A 15,661-nucleotide genomic window follows, 5' to 3' on the forward strand; every position below is an offset into this window, starting at 1 on the left:
GCTACAAGTTTTCTAGAGCCTGATAAATCCTGAATCCTAAAAAAAACAAAAAAAAAACAAAAACAAAAAAACCCAAAACATTTTAGCCCTGATGAGAGCACTTAAGATGAGGAAGGAGGAGGGCTTAAATGTTTCCTAAGCAGAGGAGAAAAACGTGGAACTGGTGAAGGCTGTGTGACAGTGAGTTAATGTAATGCTCGAGAGTGGATGCTGAAGGGATGATTTTTGCGCTCGATCTCATTCGAGATGCTCTCACATCTTCCACCCGACGCTATAACGCCATAAAGTTATTTGACTAGTGGAAAAATGCAGCCGTGATGACTCGGGCCTAACTCATCAGCAGAGTGATCACGCAAACAATTAGTGCACTTCCATGGCCTCACATTGTGGCGCAGTTCATCGCAGTTCACTGGATGCCTCCACCTTGCATAATAGGCTTCCCCTACTGTTGCTGTCATGTTTTTGTATCAACCAATCACGCCTTTAAAAACTATGCGTCACACCAGCAATTCATATTTCTTCCACTATGGAACCGAACCATTCTCAAAAAGCAATATTAATTTGCATACTCTTTCTGTAAATAACGTACAATGTACACATACATATGTGTATATCAATATATCAATAAATGTAAACACTGAATATAAGCCACCTAAAATTACATAATTTCATTTGTACATGCTCTACATTTTTGTTGTAGAACTTATCAATTTTCAAATGAAGACAATCAAACTGAACAGTTTTCACTCTTGGCTGCTAAAGATAGAGGACGGACCACTGAGGCCCGGTCAAGCTTGCGTTCTCTGTGACGTCCGCAGACTATATATAAATACGGACTGTCTGCCTTCCCACAGCAGACTGCAGTCAGTCAAAATCGAAGGCAAGTTAGAAAATGAGCGGCAGAGGAAAGGGAGGTAAAGGACTCGGCAAAGGAGGCGCCAAGCGTCATCGCAAAGTTCTACGTGATAACATTCAGGGCATCACCAAACCCGCCATCCGCCGTCTGGCTCGCCGTGGCGGTGTGAAGCGTATCTCTGGTCTCATTTATGAGGAGACTCGTGGTGTGTTGAAGGTGTTCCTGGAGAATGTCATCCGTGATGCCGTCACCTACACTGAGCACGCCAAGAGGAAGACTGTCACCGCCATGGATGTGGTCTATGCTCTGAAGAGACAGGGTCGCACTCTGTACGGCTTCGGCGGTTAAACCTCGTTCAATCTGTAACTGAAATTCAAAGGCTCTTTTAAGAGCCGCTCAATCTATCTGAAGAGTTTATCCTGTTAGTGGTGTATACTGACGAAATCCTTTTTACGGGGATGTCAATTTAAATTAATCTTGATTGTTATTTCTCTGTCCTTTCATCCTTCTTGAAGTCATGTAGTCATTGTGTGTGTGTGTGTGATTAAAATATGCATACAGCTGTATGTAATTAAGACTCACCCTTCATCTCAAACCCAGAGAGCATTTATGGAGATGGCAGCAGACACATTTTTAATAAAAGCGATTCTCAGTCTGGTACGTGACTTACATATACATAAACATTCACAGCACCCAAAATCTTGTTTGCTGTTACTGTTACTTTTATTGTATTATTGTCTCTTTCGGTTTCCCCAAATTAAATCAATGCACTGCTTATTCTACTTATTTGTCGTTTTGTTATGTGGAGGAAAGATGTTGGCCAGACACATGACAGAATGAAAAACGAATGAGCTAAATTGAGTTTTGACCATTTTTATTCTTGATCTGTACATTGTGTTATTAATTTCCCATTTCTGCAGTTTCTCTCACTGATACCACTGTTATAGATGGTCAGACTGAGTATTTTGCTTGATTTGAATATTAAGTTGCCTGATCCTCCTGCTTTGTTTTGGTTTAATTTTGCACCAGATCCTTTGATTATCCAGAGATCCAATTACCTGTGTTAATACTTTTAATTAAAGGATTCATTGCACGTATAGAGCAGTACACACAGAGCAGCCCTGCTTTACTCCTCTTTCACCTTCAAAACACTCAGTTAATACTCAATTTACATTTACAGAAACACTTGATTTAAAATGCACCTGACACCTGAGCTTTTGAATAAAGTGATCCAGAAAGCCATATGCTTTCATCACTGCCCACAGATAATCTCTGGATATGTATTCAAATGCTTTCTTTTGGCCTAGAGCCACAATATAAACATTTTTGTCACAATTACATGTCTCTCTCTTAAAGTAGAGAGATGATCCCAGATTAACTGTCCTTTAATTGAACATTTGCTCATTTACTATAACTTGGTCTAAAACATAATTTAGTCTATTCATAATTATTTTAGCAAGTATTTTGTCATCTATTCCTAATGGTCAGATGTCTATAGTTTCAATATTTGAGTCATCACCTTTCTTGAACAAAAACCACTGATAGAATGAGTCACCCCAATTCTTCAGACCTTCACACAGGCGACTCAGAAACAGACACAGGTGGGCAGGCCATCTGGACCAGGGCTTTTCCCGACACTTAACGACTCGATGGCCTGAACAACCTCTTAATTTCTTATTTTCGAATTCAAGTAATTTTACAAGCTGTATGAACACTTGATAATATAGACAGTTCACAGTGTATCTATTTTCTTGTAGGTACTGGAAAATAGTTCTCTTATTTTGCCTTTCACAGACCACAACATTTCCGTCTTTGTTTCTTATGGACTTTATGAAATACTTTGTCATCTGCGTCCTGATTCGATAGCATGAAAGATTTTTCAAATACCTTTAACTGAATTATTCAACAAACTTCTCTCTTTCCTATGATTGTATATTGTGTATTATTTCTAGTATCCTCTGTTCACTGAGGCTCCAGAGAAAACCGATGATTTAAATAAAAGATGGTCTTTACAAATTTCTCTTAAAAAATTACCTAGTCTGGACTGATATGAATGAGGAAATACTGACTTTCATTCTCTTCAGAAACAGTATTGAAATCTGCACATAAAATCATACTACCTACCTAACCTACCATCAAAAGTTCTTTAAGCCTTTTAAATAGCCAGCTCTTTTTCAGGCATCTGCAGCAGTGTCAGCATTTATAATGCAACACTTTTCTCCTCCTAACTTATTGTTCAGGCCTTTGTTGTCTTGATCTGCACTATATTTGCTTCTTAAAATTAAGAATAAGGATGAGAAAACTAAGACAAAAGAACATTTAAAAATAAGTATATAAACATTTAATACTATGTATAATCTGAAAGTAGAAGTACTAGTACATCAATTATACATGAGCAACAAGATAAAGCTCTTTAGAGAAAAGTGAGGTGGCTCTTAAAAGAGCCGTTGTTGTTGTTGGTCAAAGAGCGTGAGACAGTTTAAGCGCGCTCTCCGCGGATGCGGCGGGCCAGCTGGATGTCTTTGGGCATGATGGTGACCCTCTTGGCGTGGATGGCGCACAGGTTGGTGTCCTCGAAGAGACCGACCAGATAGGCTTCGCTGGCCTCCTGCAGAGCCATGACGGCGGAGCTCTGGAAACGCAAGTCAGTCTTGAAATCCTGAGCGATTTCTCTGACCAGGCGCTGGAAAGGCAGTTTGCGGATGAGCAGCTCGGTGGATTTCTGGTAGCGACGGATCTCTCTGAGAGCCACGGTACCGGGCCTGTAACGGTGAGGCTTCTTGACACCGCCGGTGGCCGGGGCGCTCTTACGGGCTGCCTTGGTGGCCAGCTGCTTCCTGGGGGCTTTGCCTCCAGTAGACTTACGAGCTGTCTGCTTAGTTCTTGCCATGATTTCTTCTTTCTCTTAACAATCAGGAGAAAATCTACTGATCAGAGCAAACGCACTGCTCTTAAAGTGCGGGACCGGCTGCGGAATGATGACGCTGCTGCAGACCTTCGCCCCCTGATTGGTGAAGGGCTCCTGTTGGAGTTCAGCACCGCCTGGAGGAGCGACCCACCACCACAATAGCAGCTGCTCATTGGCGAGAAAGCCGTTCAAAGCCTTCCACTGCTGGAAGCTTGTTCTGATTGGTCTGGCAGGAATCGTGCGCGCGCTCGCGGACATATAACGAAGGGTTGCGGGTTGCTGGCGTCACATTTTCTCTGAGCTCTAATCTCTAGAAAGTACTGAAAATATGAGTGGAAGAGGTAAAACCGGCGGAAAGGCCAGAGCCAAGGCAAAGACCCGCTCCTCCCGTGCCGGTCTGCAGTTCCCAGTCGGCCGTGTTCACAGGCTGCTGCGCAAAGGCAACTATGCCGAGCGTGTGGGAGCCGGCGCCCCCGTCTACCTGGCGGCTGTGCTCGAGTACCTGACTGCTGAGATCCTCGAGTTGGCTGGAAACGCCGCCCGCGACAACAAGAAAACCCGTATCATCCCCCGTCACCTGCAGCTGGCTGTCCGCAACGACGAGGAGCTCAACAAGCTGCTCGGTGGAGTCACCATCGCTCAGGGCGGCGTGCTGCCCAACATCCAGGCTGTGCTGCTGCCCAAGAAGACCGAGAAGCCCGTCAAGGCCAAGTAAACGTGCTGTCTATTGAGAAATTGAAAAACAAAAAACAAAAAACGGCTCTTTTAAGAGCCAAGCACTTCTCTCAGAGAGTTGTTTTTCCTTTCATCGATTAACTAATCAATAAACCTAACCAGTGTCTTATTGAAGATTTAAAGTCAAAGCACTCATCTTGAATCACAGAACAAAAGTACAAAGTAACTTCTAATGCTTCAGAGTAAACAGATTATTAATGTCACATGGAACCTTATATCCACAAAGGCCCTGTGTTTTAGTAATACCTTAACATTTATTACTATAGTATAGGTACATGTATGTCATAGAAGGGTTAAATTGTATGACAGTACCAGAGGACACTGTAAGGGCTGCCTAGGTTACAGAAATAGAAATATGTGTGTCTTGTGAAACTGCAGGCATGTTAAATGGATTACTGTCAACTAGATTTATGATGAGATATGATTGTAAGACAACCTCTGGTGTATTTCATCATTTATGCTCAGATCAGACTGCCCTCAGCAAAGCACCCAACATGCCCCGGGTTTGGGAGAGTCCTGGTCCACTGAAATATGCCCCTGTCATCTGCAAGTGCAACCATAGACCCCAAGCAAAATATAATTGTGGAAAATTGTCTTAATATGGAAAAATAAAAATAGAAATAGGGTTATTGGAGACTTAGAGATGAAACTCTCCTGAGAGGTGCTCAGCAATGGTATATAAGACAGGAGAATGTATTTGGAGGACTTTTTCCATGATGGGCCTTTTTTGGTTTCCATTGTGCCTAAGAATAGACAACTATGAGGTCATGATTGATAGAATGCCAAGCCAAGGGAGAATTAGAAGATAATAGTAGAACATTCCCTGAAATGGATGAAGAGGTATGGTCATTTAGAGGAACATTCTAAATCATTTCATGCCGGTGCAAGGCATCATGTTTTAATATGTTCACTGGTTTAAAGTGTTCCTGTTTATAATGGTTGTCCAAATTCCTTTATCTAATTGTTTTGTTTTAATATGACAAATTGTTTAATATATTCTTGTTTTAAAGGTTTTGTAACAAATTAGCCATATTTAATTGAGATTGATTTAATTGAGAGCATGTTACATTTATGTTGAAAAAAAGGTTTATTTTGTGGTGTTTCATACATATAGTAGTGTATGTATATAATAGTTCCATAGCCATCTAAGTGATGGCTGGTTATACTTGTTATATGGTATACATCTTGTAAATTTGACAGCCGAAATTCAGCTGTGTTGTAGCCTATTTGAAGAATAAACGGTAATTATACATGTATTAGAGAGAGTTTTTACGATGTCCCTTATCTTGACGGTGGCTTTGTTACAGCACCTGCCCAGTCTCGAGCGTAACAACTCAGCCAATGGTGCGAGAGCAACACCACACTAATATTTGCATCACGCACATACATAGAGAGCGTTTCGACGCTGTATGGTTCATCCGAGTTGGAAAATCCTAGTGGAACGAAGATGCCTGAGCAAGCGAAAGCACCGAAGAAGGGATCCAAGAAAGCCGTCTCTAAGGCGACCAAGAGCGGCAAAAAGAGGAGGAGGACAAGGAAAGAGAGCTATGCCATCTACGTGTACAAGGTTCTGAAGCAGGTCCACCCTGATACCGGTATTTCCTCGAAGGCCATGGGAATCATGAACTCCTTTGTCAGTGATATTTTTGAGCGCATCGCCGGTGAGGCTTCTCGTCTGGCTCATTACAACAAGCGTTCCACCATCACTTCCAGGGAGATTCAGACCGCCGTTCGCCTGCTGCTGCCCGGTGAGCTGGCCAAGCACGCCGTGTCCGAAGGCACAAAGGCTGTGACCAAGTACACCAGCTCCAAGTAAATCTGACATCTAATACAAACCAAAGGTCCTTTTCAGGACCACCCACTTGTTTTAAGAAGAGCTACTCCGTAGGAAACTTGTGCATTGAAATGGTGTAAGTAAAAAAGAAATACTGCTTTGAAGTGGATAAAGAAAGTGGGGGGTGGTGTTGTCGAGATGCGAGGCGATCCATATCTTTAATTACAGAATATTACAAAATCATACTCAATACTACAATGTGTACACAAAATTATTGTTGACGCCACATAGAACCTTCTATCCACAAAGGCCTTAAAGGCGTCTTGACCCTCAAAAGGTTAAAGGAGAAAAAGTAAAACCTCTCGTAAGAGTGGCCTCCATAATGTTGGAAACACAGGCCTACCTGCGCAGCAAACTGTTCCCATCCTGATGAATACATTGGCATATGTTTGGCGCCTTTATGGTAATTTTAGTACGCGTCTCATTTTAAATGGTTAGTATAAGAGAACTTAGTTATATTTGCTTGCTTTAGTGCTGTTGAATTCAACCACCCTGCCAACGGGAGAAATTTGCTCAGTTGTAATTTCCGTGATTGTTGGCTTAAAGAAGTAGCCGCATTTAATTAACTTAACCATCAGTTGTAACAACAACAGCGGGGGAAGCTCGTTATGTCCATGAATTAGTGATGGGAATTCATTTTCGGTTCCCAAGTGACAGATTTTTTTGTTATCAAATTAATTTATTACCAAAATAGTGTAAAATTAATTACTATTGAACAAAACACGCGACACCAAATTTTCAAATGTTACAGCTTTTTCTGCGGTCACTCATTTTCTCCTTTACAGCGTTTAGTCTGTCGTGTGAGTGTGTGTGTGTGTGTGTGTGTGTGTGTGTGTGTACACACTTCCTTACAGCCATCTCCCATCAGCCTCTCTTTCCACCATTTCCTCCTCTGCTTAATTCTTATGCCTCCTAAAAGTTTTTCGCCTTAGCTCTGTTCAGGAATAAGACGCTCTGTAATAACGTCTTTACAGGATCTATATTTTTCCATTTGAATGAAGGAACCAGCAAAGCCATATGCTTCCTACACAGCCCACTGGTCGTCTCTGGAAATGTAATCACAACGTTTTTTTTTGTTGTTGTTGCTGTTGGGGTTTTTTTTATGTTATGTGTTTATTGGGTGGTAGTGGTGGTGGTGGAGAAGAGGCGGTTACACAAAGTGTTGTACATGATGGAAAACACATCACATCCATTCCATGACCTCATTATTAAAAACGTACACTATCATACATGTTGCATACACTTAAGTCATTTTATTATAATAGTTATAATATAATAGCTGTTAATATAATTATTATCATTGATGTGCATATTGATTTCTTATTGAATATATTTAATGTTTTACCTCATCAACTTCACCGATTTATGTGAATCACTGCCCTTCCTGAATTGGATACGAGCAACACATTTCAAACAAGTTGGGACATATCTCACATCATTAACTACCAAATATATATATTTCCCCCATGAGAGTGAGCCCGACATTCAGCTGGGCAGATGAGGTCTGGGAGTGCTGCAGGACCTTCTCAACCAGGAATGGAGATATGAGTACCACAGCACAACACCCTGCTGTTTTTCTTCTAAACAAAACTTTATCTAAAAATTTATTCAGCATGATTACAATTAGGCAATCCACAAAATCACATATAGATCTTATCTTAAGTTTTCCTCCTTCAGAGGTCAGTTAGCACCTGCTTGATGACCTCATCGTTATAGTACTTGTGGGTTTCCACAGTTTGGTACAGACAATACTGCTGATTAGTTGGAACTGTTCTTTTTGCCAAGGCATCTTTTCTTCCAGCAGTCCAGACATGACAGAGTTGTAATTCTGATCAAAAACCAGTCCATGGCCTTGCATTTCAGACCAGACCACCTGAGCTCTGTAACAGCCCATCAGGAGGTACTGCTGCATTTCATCATTATGACATTAATAACAGCTGCAGCATGCTCTCCAGGGTTTCAGAAGCCTGAAATATTATTCATACATCAAGTGTCTATAACATAAGTAATAACTAATTTATATTCGTAGCAGCAATGCACTGACCCTGACTCAGCTCTCAAAGGTCAACGAGTACCCACTGGCCTATTATTAGCCAGTAGTCAGTACAGGGAACTGCAGAGTGCAACAGGAACTCAGACAAACTGAATACACTTTCTAACCTGTGGAGCGACTGGATGTGAATAAATTGTTAATTGTATACATACAAACAAACAAACACACACGACATTCTGTTCATCTGTAAACTAGCATGACGATAAAAAAAAAAAAAAATGTGAATTTATCCACAACAATGACAGGAATACACTCTTTAGAGATGTGGGTGGCTCTTAAAAGAGCCTTTTGTTGAGACGTTTACAACTAAACAGCTTACTTCTTCTTGGGTGCTGCTTTCTTGACTTTGGACTTGGCGGCCTTCTTTGCGGGACTTTTCTTGGCCGCAGGAGCCTTCTTGACCGCTTTCTTGGGGGTCTTGGGCTTTGAGGCCTTCTTGGGGCTCTTGGTTGCTTTCTTGGCCGCTGCGGGCTTCTTGGCCGCCTTGACTTTCTTGGGTGACTTCTTAGCGGCTGCAGGCTTCTTGGCTGCCGCTGCTGCTTTGGGCTTCTTGGCCGCGGGAGTTTTCTTGGCTGCTGCTTTCTTGACCTTAGGAGCGGCTTTCTTTGCGGGCTTCTTCGCTTTAGGTTCTGTCACCTTCTTGCTCATTTTGAAAGAGCCGGATGCCCCGGTCCCCCTGGTCTGGACCAGAGTCCCCTTGGCCACCAGGTTTTTGATGGCGAGTTTGATTCGGGACTTGTTCTTGTCCACATCGTATCCACCGGCAGCCAGATTCTTCTTCAAGGCAGCTGCAGACACGCCGCTCCGCTCCTTGGAAGCGGCCACAGTTTTCACGATAAGCTCGCTCACGCTAGGGCCGCTTCTCTGCGGCTTGGAGCTCTTCTTCTTCGCTGCTTTCGCTGGAGCGACGGCTGGAGCTGGTGCTTCTTCTGCCATTTTCCCGCTGTATTCCTAATCTAAATGATAAACAAGTCAGACCGAACTGATGGAAAATCCGAGCAGGAGGCTGGACTTAAACACAGCATGAGAACCGTGGAGACTCAACCCAGGCCGGCTCTGCTCGCTGCAGTCTCAATGTCGGCCTACTTGTGTTTTCTCTTCACCGATAAAACACTCAAAACTAAATGTGGGACAAATGCTGAAGGCTGACGGTGAAGCCAGCCGATAGCAGACTCGTGTCTCTTCATATCGAACTCATGTAGAGCTCTGATGCTCTCTGCTTTTGGTTTGGGGAGCCTCCAAACCTCACACATTCACCGTCGCGGCCAGCGCTGCTCAGCGACTTTTCTCACTCATTTCTCTCTGAAAATGTTTTAAAATGCATCACATCTCCATCAAACGCTGTTTCCCCGCTGGGATACATGTTTGTTCATAGACTCAAAGTACAAATAGCCATCTGTTGATGATCATTTTGTTATAAAGTGAAGTTATTCTGGTAACAGCAAACACACGGATGGCGACCGAGGCTGATGTGGCCACACTGACAACATTTCCTCTGCACGTGACTGGTTTTAATCTTAGAAATGTATTAATTTATAATAAAATATGAATGCGGATTGCAAATGTAAGTCTTCCTTAAACGGAACACTGTTTCATTGGCACAGTTATCATTGCTTGATTATTTAAAAACTTAATTACATGTCACAACAGTTGCATTCTGCGAATTTCGATTTTGGATTCTGCAAAGCTAAGATCAGCAATTAATTTGTTTGTTTTACTCAAAATCACCTCCAGCAGCATTACTCGGAGTTAATCATGAAAATTATATAGATATGCAAAAGAATTTAGAAGAGAAGAGTTTCACACATTGGACCTGTTGTGTCAGTGGATCAGATTTTAGTGCACATTACTTCTCTGGCTCTGATAGTGTTGAGCATGACTGAGGGATAATAATAATATAATCACACACACACACACACACACACACAAAAGGCAGGTGATTTGAAAAGGCACTGATATGAAAGGGGATAGTTAACATTAGGTTCTGAAACACATTTTCCCGTTGTTACACATACTACACTGAACTAACAATGAGTGAAAATCAAAGACTGCGACAAGACATATCTCAGCCTGATGTTGGTCAGAAGGCTGTGCCAATACAATATTCACAGTGACATCTTATAGCAAAGCAATAACAAGCGTCTTATACCCTTTTTTTTTTTTTTTTTTTTTTTTTTTTTTTTTTTTATAATATATTAACATTGGACCTGGAGCACATATTATGTGCATTCGATTGACATACTGAGGTGAAAGGGTATACACAGTTTACTTCTCTTTGTTACACATGTTAATTATGTGTCAGCCTGTAGTGAAATGAGATGAAGTGAGATTGTGGCAACATCAGAGCTTTGTCTGCAGAGACAGCCAAGAGGAAAAGAGGAAAACTAAATACTGTGTGTTGGTGCCCAAAAACAGCGCTGGATCAGCACCTTGGGCAGTGACAGTGTGCTGAGTGCTTTAAAAAAAATCCACTGAAACAGATTTGTGTTATGCTCTCATCCATGTTCAACAGATGCATTTCCCCACACCAGCATAATTTGTGTATCAAAACTTAATCACAGTGTAATGATCAGGCCCTTTTTGGTCATTTCATGTGTTCTCATGCTCTGATCTTTAGCCTACATGGATGTCCTTCATAGCCTAGAGCTGTAAGGATAACATGGCTGGTGAGAGCCACTTCTCATAACAAAAGGGCAGGTGGCACACTGGTTGTTGACAGTCTCGTCTCCTCTTCTCTTTTTGTGATGTCTATTGCATTTAGATCTGGCATTCACACCTTGACCAATTATATTTTGTAACGTATATCTGATTATTGTACTGGGTTGGTCAAACCCAACATGATAAATGTGAACTTCTGTATGACAACTGGGCTCATTTTGGCTGAGATCCTCAGGGAACTCTGACTTTCTGAGACCAGCGCTGTATTACTTTATATGTGACCTCAATAAATACTTTGACTGTGAACTGAAGATTGCTTCGGACTGTTCTTGAGCTTCCAACAAAGAACCCAGTGCTTACAACAGAATTCCAGCAATATTTGTCCAAATGATCCAGTGATGCACTGAGATATCCTTAGTTACCATGAACGAAGGGTCACAGTGCTCTTCTCATTTATTATACTACTCTGACATCAAAAAAGGGGATTATTGTGAGAAAAAAGTCTTGAATTAACTTACTCCAAACCAGTATCAGTCTGTTTCATAACGCTAGTTTATAACTAATGTGAACAAACTAAGCCAAGTGTGGTTCATTTCATAACTCTGTGGCACATCATCACAGTGCAGCTAACACATACTGTAATATGTGTCCAGATATTTTAGTGCATAGGTGGTTAAGTCGCGGGATCGATAATGATGACTGAATTTCATGAATGGCAGACAGAATCTCCTTAGAAGAACCGAGCCACAGATGAGCATGGCGAGGAGAAAACAGGCAGACTCTTCTGTTTATGTCTAAACTCAGTGAACTCCACATACAGGAAGCTACTCAGAGTATCTTAAACCAGCGGTTCCAAACCTTTTTATTATTATTATTTATTTTATTTTTTTTTGCCACGGACCGGTTTCACGTAAAGCAATATTGTTGACGGACCGGCATAGGAACAAACAAAAACAAATAATTAAAAATACAACTCACCATTGCACTGAATGTAGTAGTTGTAATTCGTGGGACCCCTGTGCTTGTTACTCTTCAACGAGAGGGCTTCATTGCCTCATTTGCGAGCCTGTCGCCACATATTACGCAGAGCAGGCTTGGTGCGTGAGAATCACCTGAAGCGATAAACCCGTATTTTAAGTAGGAATGCTGATATTGTCCCTTAAATGCAGCTTGGAAGTTGTAGGCTGGTCTTCGTCTGTCTCATTTGGCATTTTCCCCTTTCCAAAGAAGCTCCCCGAAGGTTTTTTGCTCATTTTGTGTGTATGTGTCGGATCCCGGGTACTGACATCCAGAGGACTTAAGCTTATTCAAAACTCTGCAGCTCGACTATGAACCAGAAAGCACATTAGTCTAGTTTTAGCTGCTCTGCACTGACTTTCTGCAACTGTTAATGTGTGTGTTTGACATGTGTACAGAGGCACAGGCGGATGCACCTGAGTTTCAAAACAGAACTTCTTACAGATAGTGATCATCACTAATATAGCTTTTGTTCAGTCTCTGTGCGGCCCGTTGTTAGTGTGTAATGATTTACACACAAAGTTCTCGACAGCCACTGCTGTGCATTTGTTCATCAACTTTCTGATAATTTTAAATTACTGTATACTCAATCACCTTCACACACTGATGATTTAAAGTAACCATAGAGAAATTTACTCTTCGCGCAGTAAGTGTGTGGCCCTTAAAAGGGCCTTTGTATTTAGAGCATGGGAAAACAAATTGCTTAACCGCCGAAGCCGTACAGAGTACGACCCTGCCTCTTCAGAGCATAGACCACATCCATGGCGGTGACAGTCTTTCTCTTGGCGTGCTCGGTGTAGGTGACTGCATCACGGATGACGTTCTCCAGGAAAACCTTCAACACACCACGAGTCTCCTCGTAAATGAGACCAGAGATACGCTTCACACCGCCACGGCGAGCCAGACGGCGGATTGCAGGCTTTGTAATTCCCTGGATGTTATCACGGAGAACTTTGCGGTGACGCTTGGCGCCTCCTTTCCCAAGTCCTTTGCCTCCCTTTCCTCTGCCGCTCATTGTTGCTGTGTGGATGTCAGACACTCACGTTGTTCCAGCAGCTGTACACCCAGGACTATAAATCTTGTCCGAGGACGTGTTAGAAAACAGAGGAGGGTCTTTCCCCCCCCCCCCCCCTCCTCTTCTTCTTCGGTCTTTCATGATGATTGATGATTAACTCTTCGGCACATTAGCGCCACCTACTGAACAACAGCATGAATTACAGACAATATGTCGCCTGTAAGAATTTCCGTTTAAAAGCGAAAGAGACTGTACTCAAGTACCTGAACTATGCACAGCAGTACAGTGTCAAGAACAGTCATGATAAATCTGCAGAGATTATTACATGGTTTATCGAATTTGTCGTGATTACTTGCCTCATTTATGCTATTAGTTAAAGCGACGTCATTTTAGAGAATAACTGTTGTTGTACACAGGTGAGCACCTTCTGCAGGGCAGCAGGATGCTTTGTGATAGGCTGCAGCTGTGTCTCTGCTCCCCCTAGGTGAGTGCAGTTGGAGCATATTGTCCTCTTCTCATGGGAGTCTTGCATGGCCCTCGCTGTCCAAGGTTCTGAACATACATCAGCTACTAGCTGCAATCTCTGTCCAGGGTTCTGAACCCTGTTGCTGAGCTCTGCTGGGCAGCCATGAAGCTACATCATGAATGGGAGGGCCTTTATTTACAAGTATCACTGAAAGATCACAAGCACTGTAGGTCAGGAAAAGCACGTCAAGGACCATCACACTGAGCACAGGGCCCATGTGCTCTTACTACCGAGGCACCATTGAAAGTATCATGACCAGCTGCATCACTGTGCTGGAAAGATCACTTGTCTTGCCTGACTCCCCTCCCTCCTGGACATCTACAACACCAGCCTTACCCACAAAGCATTTTTTTTTTTTTTTTTTGGTCAAACTTGCTTGTGTCATTAAAAATGCTGGTGTGTGCCTAGTAGAGTGTAAAGCATAGTATACACCAAAACAGCCAGTTTTAAAAAAAGACCGTCATCAACTATAAAATTTGGACTTAATGCTCCAATGTGAAGCATTTGATGGCACCGGGCAGTGAGTCCACAGATTGCAACCAACTGAATACCCCTCGTCCCAAAAGGTTCTGTCTGGAGCCCGTGTTTGGTCTGTCGGTTCTAGGACCTGCTCCCTCTGTTTTCGCAGATCAGGGTGAGATACAAAGGCAGATATAATCAAGCATTTTATGACTCATAGTGTAAAATTGTCCCCTTGTAATATGTGTGGTCTATGAAGTTTGAAGCCAAACACAAGTTGTTTGAAGATTCTTTTAAAATATTCAATAACAGAACCAAACTACTTGCGAAAAAGTATCAGATAGCCATTGCTTATCACTGGGAAACCTTTACCCTCAAACAAAAGGGGTATGGACCATTTGATCATACAGTGTTTTAGAAGACAGTTTCTGCATTATACATTAATTTAACATTTTTTCAGTATAGATAGCTTGACACTTCAGGGAGTGAAAGTAACACTACCCAAATCGTAAAAACAGTAACTGAGCACAGTGCTATTTGTCCAATCATTTAGTGTTTCTCAACTCTTTTTGTGAGTTAAAGACAGGACTCTTCATAGTGTTAAATATTTAAATAGTTTGAAAGTGTTCAATTCAATTCAATATTCCTTTATTTGTCCCACGAGGGGAAATTCCAGATTACAGAAGCATCATCATAAATAAATAAATAAGAAGTGCATGCAAATTAGAAATAACTTCACTATATATACAAAAGAGTGAGAATTTTAAATAAAAATAAAAGAAAGAAATTGTAAAAAATTGTAAGAAATTGTAAATAGTATTTACAGACTGTTATGTACATGTTTTATTGCACAGCTTATTGCACAGACTATTGCACTGATTACTTGGAGCAGTTTTTATGGTATAGTCTGACAGCTGCAGGAAGGAATGACCTGCGATGCCGCTCTTTCACACACTTTGGATGTAGCTTCCTGTCACTGATGGAGCTCCTCAGTGCAGTGAGTGTGTGTTGGAGGGGGTGGTAGTCATTGTCTGTCATGGAGGACAGCTTGGCTGTGACCAGTGACCAGTGACCAGTGACCAGTGACCAGTGACTGTGACCCTTGCACCCTGCTGGAATTTTGCAAGCTAATCACGCAGCCATTTTTCATCTGGTGTTGTGGTGGCAAAATATTAAAAATTGTGACGGTATCCAAGAACTGTAGATGCTTTAATTTGATTTAGCAATTTAAGTGGAAAGAGAAAGGCTTGAAAAAAAAAACAAGCTTTGTATTCTGTAGGCACAGAACACACACATGCACGCGCGCACACACACACACACACACACACACACACACACACACACACACACACACACACACACACACACAATCCCAATTTGCATTTGTATAGCTTGCAGCATTTACATTTGCACTACTACATCAGCACTAATTTAACACCTCACAGTCACAGGGGCTGAGAGGGAACTTCTACAGCAACATACAGTGATGATGATTGACGAAAATAGTACTTTTCATGCAGTTGACAATAATTTGTCAATATGTATGTATGTATGTATGTATGTATGTATGTATGTATGTATTTATTGTTACTTACTTGTT

The 15,661-nt window shown here is 41.9% G+C and overlaps 5 protein-coding genes and 1 pseudogene across 5 annotated transcripts; 3 read left to right on the forward strand and 3 right to left on the reverse strand.

Annotated features, from left to right (window-relative positions):
• Positions 1-753: 753 nt before the first annotated feature.
• LOC143320100 (histone H4) lies at positions 754-1,304 on the forward strand. Its single transcript, XM_076729528.1, has one exon. It carries the CDS (start codon positions 893-895, stop codon positions 1,202-1,204), a length of 312 nt encoding a protein of 103 aa, XP_076585643.1. The 5' UTR covers positions 754-892; the 3' UTR covers positions 1,205-1,304.
• Positions 1,305-3,335: 2,031 nt separating this feature from the next.
• LOC143320097 (histone H3) lies at positions 3,336-3,746 on the reverse strand. The gene has a single exon (XM_076729526.1). It carries the CDS (start codon positions 3,744-3,746, stop codon positions 3,336-3,338), a length of 411 nt encoding a protein of 136 aa, XP_076585641.1.
• Positions 3,747-4,080: 334 nt separating this feature from the next.
• On the forward strand, positions 4,081-4,479 carry LOC143320099 (histone H2A). The gene has a single exon (XM_076729527.1). The coding sequence runs from the start codon at positions 4,093-4,095 to the stop codon at positions 4,477-4,479; it is 387 nt and encodes a 128-aa protein (XP_076585642.1). The 5' UTR covers positions 4,081-4,092.
• Positions 4,480-5,933: 1,454 nt separating this feature from the next.
• On the forward strand, positions 5,934-6,332 carry LOC143319600 (histone H2B 1/2-like). Its single transcript, XM_076728699.1, has one exon. The coding sequence runs from the start codon at positions 5,947-5,949 to the stop codon at positions 6,313-6,315; it is 369 nt and encodes a 122-aa protein (XP_076584814.1). The 5' UTR covers positions 5,934-5,946; the 3' UTR covers positions 6,316-6,332.
• Positions 6,333-8,190: 1,858 nt separating this feature from the next.
• Positions 8,191-9,352, reverse strand: LOC143319511 (histone H1 pseudogene; annotated as a pseudogene).
• Positions 9,353-12,757: 3,405 nt separating this feature from the next.
• Positions 12,758-13,087, reverse strand: LOC143319852 (histone H4). The gene has a single exon (XM_076729091.1). The coding sequence runs from the start codon at positions 13,074-13,076 to the stop codon at positions 12,765-12,767; it is 312 nt and encodes a 103-aa protein (XP_076585206.1). The 5' UTR covers positions 13,077-13,087; the 3' UTR covers positions 12,758-12,764.
• Between the last annotated feature and the right edge of the window lie 2,574 nt (positions 13,088-15,661).

The sequence above is a fragment of the Chaetodon auriga genome, chromosome 4 (genome assembly GCF_051107435.1).
Source record: "Chaetodon auriga isolate fChaAug3 chromosome 4, fChaAug3.hap1, whole genome shotgun sequence".
Taxonomy (NCBI): Eukaryota; Metazoa; Chordata; class Actinopteri; order Chaetodontiformes; family Chaetodontidae; genus Chaetodon; species Chaetodon auriga.

Coding starts and splice junctions, on each gene's coding strand:
- LOC143319600 (XM_076728699.1), top strand. CDS start 5,947: ATGCCTGAGCAAGCGAAAGCACCGAAGAAGGGATCCAAGAAAGCCGTC.
- LOC143320097 (XM_076729526.1), bottom strand. CDS start 3,746: ATGGCAAGAACTAAGCAGACAGCTCGTAAGTCTACTGGAGGCAAAGCC.
- LOC143319852 (XM_076729091.1), bottom strand. CDS start 13,076: ATGAGCGGCAGAGGAAAGGGAGGCAAAGGACTTGGGAAAGGAGGCGCC.
- LOC143320100 (XM_076729528.1), top strand. CDS start 893: ATGAGCGGCAGAGGAAAGGGAGGTAAAGGACTCGGCAAAGGAGGCGCC.
- LOC143320099 (XM_076729527.1), top strand. CDS start 4,093: ATGAGTGGAAGAGGTAAAACCGGCGGAAAGGCCAGAGCCAAGGCAAAG.